General features: G+C 44.0%; 1 protein-coding gene across 1 annotated transcript; it reads left to right on the top strand.

Annotated features, from left to right (window-relative positions):
- The first annotated feature begins 203 nt into the window (after nt 1–203).
- On the top strand, nt 204–3,311 carry LOC139392450 (family with sequence similarity 210 member Aa). The gene is made up of 5 exons (XM_071140443.1): nt 204–311; nt 1,082–1,119; nt 1,286–1,694; nt 2,238–2,349; nt 2,498–3,311. Exons 3-5 carry the CDS (start codon nt 1,315–1,317, stop codon nt 2,795–2,797), a joined length of 792 nt encoding a protein of 263 aa, XP_070996544.1. The 5' UTR covers nt 204–311; nt 1,082–1,119; nt 1,286–1,314; the 3' UTR covers nt 2,798–3,311.
- The last annotated feature ends 7,019 nt before the right edge of the window (nt 3,312–10,330 follow it).

Here is a 10,330-nt window from a genome sequence, read left to right as displayed (position 1 = left end):
CTTTTTCTCACATTATCTGTTAGCTATAGGGGAACACATGATGTAATAGGTGAAGAAAATCAACATGCTTTCATTGTGTTTTGTGTGATCAAGTGATGCTTTCAATTTTTGTAGAAAACGCAACAAACGTCAGTGGCGTGTTTGGTGGTGCAGAGCTGCCGGATGTCTGGACTACTCTTCCCACAAATCCTTGCGGGCCTATCACTTGACGCAATATTTATGCGACGTGAGGATTTTCTGCTGAATGCCAGAAGGACAAATCGAAACTTTAGCCTGGGTTGAAAGAACGAAACACCATGTCGGATTGTCAAGTACGTTCATTTAAGTATATGATGATAAATGTACGTTTTGTTGGTGGCTTACATTGTGTGTTGCCATCAACGTTGTGCGATGTTTGGGGCCTCCCGAGTGGCACAGCGATCTAAGGTACTGCATCTCAGTGCTAGAGGCGTCACTACAGACCCTGGTTCGATCCTGGGCTGTATCACAACCGACCGGGAGTCCCATAGGACATAGCACAATTGGCCCAGCGTCGTCCGTGTTATGGGAGAGGTTGGCCCGGGTAGGCCTTCATTGTTAATAATAATTAGTTCTTAACTGGCTTGCCTAGTTAAGTAAAGGTTAAATGAAATTAAAATGTTGCTAACTAACCCCTACGGCTAGTTAGCCAACGACGTGCGTACCTCGATCATTGAGTTTTGGTACACAAGTCCAATGGAACGCTGCGTTCGCCTTGCAGTATTGGGTTGCAGAAGCAATTGCAGTGCGTTCTGTGTAATCGGAAGTATGCATCCAATTGTAGGCGTAGACTTGAACAGAAATCGTAGAAAATGGTGAATGATGAACTGTTGTTGCACAAATAAAAAAGTTTGATTGCAGAATTGGTCAAGGTGTTGCTTATCTTTAAACTATTAATGCAATCCATGCTTTGATTTGTGTAGCGATCAGCGAGCTAGCTACATTAAATTGTGGTTCAATACCAAGATAGAAAGAAGTTCATTGAACATGAGTGAGTGATAGAACATTGAGTTGGATGGTTATCCTAGATAACTAGCTTAAGTTTGCTTGTCTTCCATTTCAGCAACTGGATCAACTTTACTGAACCGTTATTCAACTAAGGTAGCTATGGCATTGTTCTGTTTTACACATTCAACATGCACCAAGTATTACACTAGTCGCGTTAATGTCATCCATCAATAATGATTGGTTTTTAGCTATGTTGTTGAATAAAACGTGTGAATACAAAAACGCTCATTGGAACCAAGTGTGTGTTGTTTTGCTACAGAGGGTGGACTTGGCAGCAACAGTAAGAAGATGCAGCATCTCTTTAACCAGAGAGCGTTGTGGCAATCAGCTGCCCTGCGCTCCATGCTTCTGGGCCCAGTTACCTTGCAGCCGTCCACTATCTTGGGTCCACGGATGGCCTCCTACTTCCTCAGGAACTCTTGCCTCATCCCCAGCCCACGCTGGGTGAGCACATCAGGAGCAGTGTGGACCACAGCACCCCGTAAGTCCACCACGGAAGAAGGCCATAGCCAGGCTGACCCAGGCCAGGAGGATATCCTGGGGGACCGGTCCATTGGGCTGGTCCAGAGGTTCAGGAGAACTCTAAAGCAGTATGGGAAGGTCATGATTCCCCTTCACCTCATCACCTCTTCCATGTGGTTCGGGACATTTTATTATGCTGCCATGCAGTAAGTTTGATTTAATCTTTATCTATGTAGGGAAGTCCCAATGTCTCTTTTGCAAGGGAGCTCTGTATCACAAAAATGCAGCATGAAATTCAAAGTACATAATAAGGAACACGATATTATAACAAACAGTTCTATGCTACGCTGCCATGCAGAAAGTTACGAGTAATAAAGTTGTACAGCAATATCAAAATATTACTTTGCAAACTGAAATGAGAGGAAGGGACAAAGACAAACCCATAAACATTCATGTACAATGTGAGATGTTTTTCTGAGGCTGTTTCTGTTACTCCTCTCTATATGGGCAGTAGTGATAATGGGCTTTTCTCCATCCCCCGGTCAACCTGAGGTTACTGGCTGACACAGACACAGCTGAGTCTCATTTAGATAGACAACCCTGATTGTTTAATCAGAATAGTGTATACCTGGCCTGCTTTATTTTGGCTCAGACTAGGCTGGGCCCAGTGATGGTCATTATTTTAGTTGTTGACACTTGACTGACTTGATGTGTCATAGAAAATTAACCATATTAAATTAACCATTTAGGGGTATAAATGTGGTTCCGTTTCTGGAGTATGTTGGATTCCCGGAGAAGCTTGTTAAGCTGTTGGAGCATTCCCAGAGTGGCTATGCACTGACTGCGTATGCCATGTACAAGGTAAGAATGCTCATCTCATTACACGTTTGGACTGCATGTTGAACTATGGCAGTTCTTTTGAGTGTTGGCCCAGAGCTAAATCACCACATTCATCTAAACGCATCATACAAATCACATTAAACACAATGTCCATGTTGTTTATTGCCAGATTGCCACCCCAGCCAGGTACACCGTGACATTAGGGGGGACATCCCTCTCGATCAGGTACCTCCGTAAACATGGCCACATGACCACCCCACCGCCTGTTAAGGAGTATCTGCAGGACAAGATGGAGGAGACCAGGGGACGCCTCTCTGAGAAGATGGAGGAGACCAAGGACAGGTTCTCTGAGAAGATGGAAGAGACCAGAGATCGTCTGTCGGGGAGGATTGGGGATAACAAGGACAAGTTGGCAGAGAAACTCCAAGAGACCAAAGACAAAGTGTCTTTCAGAAAGAAGCCGGAGTAGATATCATGTTAATTCCTGGATATAATTAAGTAGATGTTCATATGGCCACTATAGCCCTTCAAAAGGATGGGTGGACACATCGCCCTAAACTGACTTCATCAGACACCACATACTCATAACATCTAAGCATTTCTCTTCTCACCTCCACGTCTGCTTGATTGCAAATAGTAGGCTGCTGCACCTGCTCAAATAGCAAAGGTTACAATGCATCTGGTAAGTAAAGAGAAAAAGTTAAATGAAGTTAAAAGTAGGAAAAATACATATGTTGAAAAATGGGTGCTATATTTTCTGGGAAATATTTGGATGAAGGAGTGATTCCAGAAGAACATGGTATGTGTGGTAGAGGAGTGGGCTTTGAATTGTTTCACTGCAGAAGTAGACTATTAAACACTTAATGTCCCCAGTCAGTCACAACCACAACATTCACACTGGCTCATGTTACAAGAAGGTTATTGTTGTTTTTACAATGTTATATTGAGAGCTGTATCTGAAATATTAAAAAGTACTTGTCGTCCATTGGCTTTCCAATTAAAACTGAACTGTTCACAGTAAGATGTGCTACATGGTTTTCTAGGTTTGATTTCAGCTGAAATACTCAAATATAAATGTGTTATTGGTACAGTCTTAACCATGATGGTGACGTTTGGAGTAGGAAGCCTTAATGTCAAACTGATCTTTTCTTTTGCTTTTAGTACACCACCATTACATTCAAATCAAATATTATTTGTCACATGCTTCTTAAAACAACAGATGTAGACTAACAGTGAAATGCTTACGGGCCTTCCCCAACATTGCAGAGAGAAATAATAACAAGGAATAAATATGCAATCAGTAACGATAACATGGTTGTATACACGGTGTACCAGTACTGAGTCACTGATAACATGGCTGTATACACGGTGTACCAGTACTGAGTCACTGATAACATGGCTGTATACACGGTGTACCAGTACTGAGTCACTGATAACATGGCTGTATACACGGTGTACCAGTACTGAGTCACTGATAACATGGCTGTATACACGGTGTACCAGTACTGAGTCACTGATAACATTGCTGTATACACGGGGTACCAGTACTGAGTCAATGATAACATAGCTGTATACACGGAGTACCAGTACTGAGTCAATGATAACATGGCTGTATACACGGGGTACCAGTACTGAGTCAATGATAACATGGCTGTATACACACGGTACCAGTACTGAGTCGATTTGCAAGGGTACGAGGTAATTGAGGTAGATATGTACATATAGGTAGGGATAAAGTGACTAGGCAACAGGATAGATCATAACCAGTAACAGCAGCGTATGTGATGAGTCAAGAGTTAGTGCAAAAAGTATCAACACAAATGTAAACACAACATGTGAAGTGTTGGTCCAATGTTTCATGAGCTGAAAAAAAATCCCAGAAATGTTTTATACACACAAAAAGCTTATTTCTCTCAAATTTTGTGCACAAATATGTTTACATCCCTTTTAGTTTGCATTTCTCTTTTTCCAAGATAATCAATCCACCTGACAGGGTTGGCATATCAAGAAGTTGATTAATCAAACTGCATGATCCTTACACAGCTGCACCTTGTGCTTGGGACAACAAAAGGCCACTCTAAAATGTAAGGATCTGTGCACAATTCCTGGAAGCTGAAACTGTCCCAGTTCTTTCATGGCCTGCATACTGGCCTGCATACTAACCTGTCATTTATAGCCAGCAGCATACCACCCTGCATACCACTGCTGGCTTGCTTCTGAAGCTAAGCAGGGTTGGTCCTGGTCAGTCCCTGGATGGGAGACCAGATGCTGCTGGAAGTGGTGTTGGAGGGCCAGTAGGAGGCACTCTTTCCTTTGGTCTAAAAAAATATCCCAATACCCCAGGGCAGTGATTGGGGACACTGCTCTGTGTCAGGTGCTGTCTTTCAGATGGGATGTTAAACGGGTGTCCTGACTCTTTAAAGATCCCATAGCACTTATGGTAAGAGTAGGGGTGTTAACCCTGGTGTCCTGGCTAAATTCTCAAACCATCACGGTCACCTAATCATCCCCAGTTTCCAATCGGCTCATTCATCCCCCTCCTATAACTATTCCCCAGGTTGTTGCTGTAAATGAGAACGTGTTCTGTCAACTTACCTGGTAAAATAATGGCTAAAAAAATGTCACCAATTGCATGTGTGGGCTGCTACGGATTGACATGTACAACAGCTTGTTCCAGTTTACGCCAATATCCAGCAACCTCGCACAGCCACTGAAGAGGAGTGGGACAATAGGCCACAATCAACAGCCTGATCAACTCTATGTGAAGGCGATGTGTCATGCTGCAGGAGGCAAATGGTGGTCACACCAGATACTGACTGGTTTTCTGATCCATGTCCCTACCTTCTTTTAATGTATCGGTAACCAACAGATTCATTTCTGTATTCCCAGTCATGTGAAATCCATAGATTAGGGCCAAATGAATTTATTTCAATTGGCTGATTTCCTTATATGAACTGTAACTCAGTAAAACCTTTGAAATTGTTGCATGTTGCATTTATAATGACATGCCACTGACTTTGAGTAAAGCCAGAGTTTCTATGTATGCAGATGACTCAACACTATACACATCAGCTACTACAGCGACTGAAATGACTGCAACACTCAAAGAGCTGCAATTAGTTTCAGAGTAGGTGGCAAGAAATACATTTGCCCTAATAATATTTCTAAAACTAAAAGCACTAAACCCTAAACCTCAACTAAATCTTGTAATAAATAATGCGGAAATTGAGATGACTAAACATATTGACGCAGTAGTAGCTAAGACGGGTAGAAGTCTGTCGATAATAATAAAGCGACGCTCTGCCTTCTTATCAACAAGGCAGGTCCTACAGGCCCTAGTTTCTACCTTCTTAACAGCACTATCAACAAGGCAGGTCCTACAGGCCCTAGTTTCTACCTTCTTAACAACACTATCAACAAGGCAGGTCCTACAGGCCCTAGTTTCTACCTTCTCAACAGTACTATCAACAAGGCAGGTCCTACAGGCCCTAGTTTCTACCTTCTCAACAGTACTATCAACAAGGCAGGTCCTACAGGCCCTAGTTTCTACCTTCTCAACAGTACTATCAACAAGGCAGGTCCTACAGGCCCTAGTTTCTACCTTCTCAACAACACTATCAACAAGGCAGGTCCTACAGGCCCTAGTTTTGTTGCACCTGGACTACTGTTCAGTCGTGTGGTCAGGTGCCACAAAAAAGGAATTAGGAAAATTGCAATTGTCTCAGATCAGGGCAGCACGGCTGGTCCTTGGATGTACACAGAGAGCTAATATTAATAATATCCATGTCAATCTCTCATGGCTCAAAGTGGAGGAGAGATTGACTTCATCACTAGTTTCATTTATGAGAGGTATTTTCATGTTGAATGCACCGAGCTGTCTGTCTAAACTACTGGCACACAGCTCAAACACCCATGCATATCCCGCAAGACATGCCACAAGAGGTCTCTTCACAGTCCCCAAGTCCAGAACAGACTACGGAAGGCGCACAGTACTACATAGAGCCATGACTACATGAAACTCTATTCCACATCAAGTAACTGACGCAAGCAGTAAAATTAGATTGAAAAAACATTAAAAAAGCACCTTATGGAACAGCGGGGACTGTTAAGCAACAAACATAGGCACAGGCACATGCATACACACACGATAACATACGCACTATGCACACACATACACATGGATTTAGTACTGTAGAAATGTGGTAGTGGTGGAGACGGGGCCTGAGGGCACACAGTGTGTTGTGAAATCTGTGAATGTATTGTAATGTTTTTAAAATTGTATAAACTGCCTTAATTTTGCTTTGGCAGCAGCTAGTTTGGATCCAGAATAAATGTTTGTTCAGTATGGATATTTAAGTAGTTAACAAATAGCTACCCAGACTAACTATGTAGCAGTCTTATGGCTTGTGGGTAGAAGCTGGTCAGGGTCCTGTTGGTTCCAGACAAGGTGCATCGGTACTGCTTGCTGTGCGGTAGACTGTTCTCTCTGCTATGGTTTGGGGGTAGAAGCTGGTCAGGGTCCTGTTGGTTCCAGACTTGGTGCATCGGTACTGCTTGCTGTGAGGTAGCAGAGAGAACAGTCTATGGTTTGGGGGTAGAAGCTGGTCAGGGTCCTGTTGGTTCCAGACTTGGTGCATCGGTACTGCTTGCTGTGAGGTAGCAGAGAGAACGGTCTGTCTATTTATTAGTTCCACATAGTTCATTGTTGTATCTGAGGATCTACAATAGTTACTGCACATATATATTCAACCACAAGGGTGTACTAATGAGCTATGCGAGATAAAAATAAAAATAAATCCAAATTGAGGACTACTGAAATTATATTATGTCAGTGTAGATAAGGGAAGGGTAGGTTACATGACAGCCAGACAAGGCAGTGTATGAATCAAATACATTTGCATATGAATGGAGCGGAGATTAGAGGTCTTCCTGATCTGTAAGGTAAGTAACAATAATGTGTCAAGCTGTTTTCTTTGCAATGTTTAAGACATGGATTTGATGTTGTAATGTCAACAAGTTACCCAGAAGTAGTACGAAGCCATGTTTAAATTCGATTAGCTAAACAAAACGTGTTTAAACAGCGAAATTGTCACAGAAATCAGCCTTTTTTGCATAGTGGGGATGAAAAGAATGAGCTCCAAAATTCAAGTCATTAGGTCATCACACCATTGATATAGCAACGGACGCTAATAGTTTATCAAATCCCATTGTGATGCGGGTGGGGACTTTTTGGCTGAGGGGCATTATTTGGAATGACAGGCCAAATCATAGTCTGGCTGTGTGTTGACGGGTGTGGAAGGTACACTGTATATACAAAAGTATGTGGACACCCCTTCAAATGAGTGGATTCAGCTATTTCAGCCACATCTGTTGCTGACAGGTATATAAAATCGAGCACACACCCATGCAATCTCCATAGACAAACATTGACAGTTATGGTGGAAAAAAATATACTTATGCACATGAGCCTTAAAGCTGTACATTTCCACTTTGTGTTTTTCCTCTTTTGTTTCTGAGTAACTTAGTCACGTGGCTAAAGACAAAGGGCCGTCTGAGACCAGTTTTTGGCCCATCCTGTTCTTTTCGTTTCTTTCAGAAAAAGCTGTGTGGAGAAAAGAGAAGAGGCTAGCTTGAGCACCAGCGAGAATTCTATCAGCAGAAAGGAGTAACAAAACTGGCGTTATCACCTGTTTGTACGCTCTGTTCCCATCATGATCTCACACACCTGCTAAACTGACATGTTGACAAAGGTTATAAAAGCTGAGACCCAACTCTGTTCGTTGGGCTCTTAGCGCTGCACTGTTGAGTGATTGTTCACCAGCTCCAGATTTGCACATCTTATAATAAAAAGTTGTTTTGAAGAATCTGCAATCTCTTCCTTTTGGATAGAATTTCTACACCACGGTAGAATGGCCTTACTGAAGAGCTCAGTGACTTTCAATGTGGTACTGTCATAGGATGCCACCTTTCCAACCAGTCAGTTTGTCAAATTTCTGCCCTGCTAGAGCTGCTCTGGTCAACTGTAAGCGCTTTTATTGTGAAGTGATAATGTCTCAGGCCAACAAAGGCTCAGCCGTGAAGTAGGCCACACAAGCTCACAGAACAGGACTGCTGAAGCGTATAAAAATCATCACTAACACTCACAACCAAGTTCCAACATCAGCACAAGAACTGTTCCTCGGGAGCTTTGTGAAATGGGTTTCCATGGCTGAGCAGCCGCACACAAGCCTAAGATCACCATGTGCAATGCCAAGTGTCTTCTGGAGTGGTGTAAAGCTCGCCGCCATTGGACACTGGAGCAGTGGAAACGCATTCTCTGGTGTGATGAATCTTTCGTCACCATCTGGTAGTCCGATGGACGAATCATCTGGGTTTGGCGAACGCTACCTACCCCAATGCATAGTGCCAACTGTAAAGTTTGGTGGAAGAGGAATAATGGTCTGGGGCTGTTTTTCATGGTTCGGGCTAGGCCCCTTAGTTCCAGTGAAGGGAAATTTTAACACTACAGCATACAATGACATTCTAAATGATTCTGTGCTTCCAACTTTGTGGCAAAAGTTTGGGGAAGGCCCTTTCCTGTTTCAGCATGACAATGCCCCTGTGCACAAAGCAAGGTCCATACAGAAATGGTTTGTCGAGATCGGTGTGGAAGAACTTGACTGGCCTGCACAGAGCCCTGACCTCAACTCCATCTAACACCTTTTGGATGAATTGAGAAGAAGACTGACCCAGGCCTAATTTCCCAACATCAGAGATGGGAAGCGGGGGAAGGGTGAGGAAGAGACAGGTAAAGGGAGAGTGGGAGGGAGAGAGAGGGAGAGTGGGAAGGTGGGATGGAGACTGGAGGGAAGGTGGGAGGGAGAGTGGGAGAGAGAGAGAGAGAGAGAGAGTGGGAAGGTGGGAGGGAGAGAGAGAGGAAGACTGGGAGGGAAGGAGGGAGGGAGAGAGAGAGAGCGGGAAGGAGGTATTAAGGAAGAGAGGGGAGGGAAAGAGGGCAAGGACCAATCGACCCAGAAGACAAATCTTGAACCACTCAGACAAAACAGTAACATAATACAGCAGAAGATGGTGAATATGAGGAGAGAGTAGACACCATCAAGCTTTCTCCTTAGCAAAATGTAATTAACACTTCTGTTACTAATTGTGGCATAATGCAGCGAAGTCATAATGCAGTCACAGTGTGGTGGTGGAGTCGACAGAGTCATAGTGCAGTCACAGTGTGGTGGTGGAGTCGACAGAGTCATAGTGCAGTCACAGTGTGGTGGTGGAGTCGACAAAGTCATAGGGCAGTCACAGTGTGGTGGTGGAGTCGACAGAGTCATAGTGTAGTCAGTGTGGTGGTGGAGTCGACAGAGTCATAGTGTAGTCACAGTGTAGTGGTGGAGTCTACAGAGTCATAGTGTAGTCACGGTGTGGTGGTAGAGTTGACAGAGTCATAGTGCAGTCACAGTGTGGTGGTGGTAGTCTACTGGGTCATAGTGCAGTCACAGTCTGGTGGTAGTCTACTCGGTCATAGTGCAGTCACAGTGTGGTGGTGGTAGTCTTTACTGGGTCATAGTGTAGTCACAGTGTGGTGGTGGAGTCGACAGAGTCATAGTGCAGTCACAGTGTGGTGGTAGTCTACTGGGTCATAGTGCAGTCACAGTGTGGTGGTGGAGTCGACAGTCATAGTGTAGTCAGTGTGGTGGTAGTCTTTACTGGGTCATAGGGCAGTCACAGTGTGGTGGTGGAATCTACAGAGTCATAGTGCAGTCACAGTGTGGTGGTGGAATCTACAGAGTCATAGTGCAGGCACAGTGTGGTGGTAGTCTACTGGGTCATAGTGCAGTCACAGTGTGTTGGTGGAGTCTACAGAGTCATAGTGCAGGCACAGTGTGGTGGTGGTCTTTACTTGGTCATAGTGCAGTCACAGTGTGGTGGTAGTCTACTGGGTCATAGTGCAGTCACAGTGTGTTGGTGGAGTCTACAGAGTCATAGTGCAGGCACAGTGTGGTGGTAGTCT

Source organism: Oncorhynchus clarkii, chromosome 32 (assembly GCF_045791955.1).
Source record: "Oncorhynchus clarkii lewisi isolate Uvic-CL-2024 chromosome 32, UVic_Ocla_1.0, whole genome shotgun sequence".
NCBI classification, from domain to species: domain Eukaryota; kingdom Metazoa; phylum Chordata; class Actinopteri; order Salmoniformes; family Salmonidae; genus Oncorhynchus; species Oncorhynchus clarkii.
The sequence above is the reverse complement of the archived record's forward strand: the minus strand, read 5'-3'. Positions and strand labels throughout refer to the sequence as shown.

Bases quoted from the DNA above. Each gene is read 5' to 3' on its own strand.
- LOC139392450 (XM_071140443.1), top strand. From the start codon at position 1,315: ATGCAGCATCTCTTTAACCAGAGAGCGTTGTGGCAATCAGCTGCCCTG. The intron at 1,695-2,237 runs GTAAGTTTGATT...TTAACCATTTAG, and splicing joins TTTTATTATGCTGCCATGCA to GGGTATAAATGTGGTTCCGT. The intron at 2,350-2,497 runs GTAAGAATGCTC...GTTTATTGCCAG, and splicing joins CTGCGTATGCCATGTACAAG to ATTGCCACCCCAGCCAGGTA.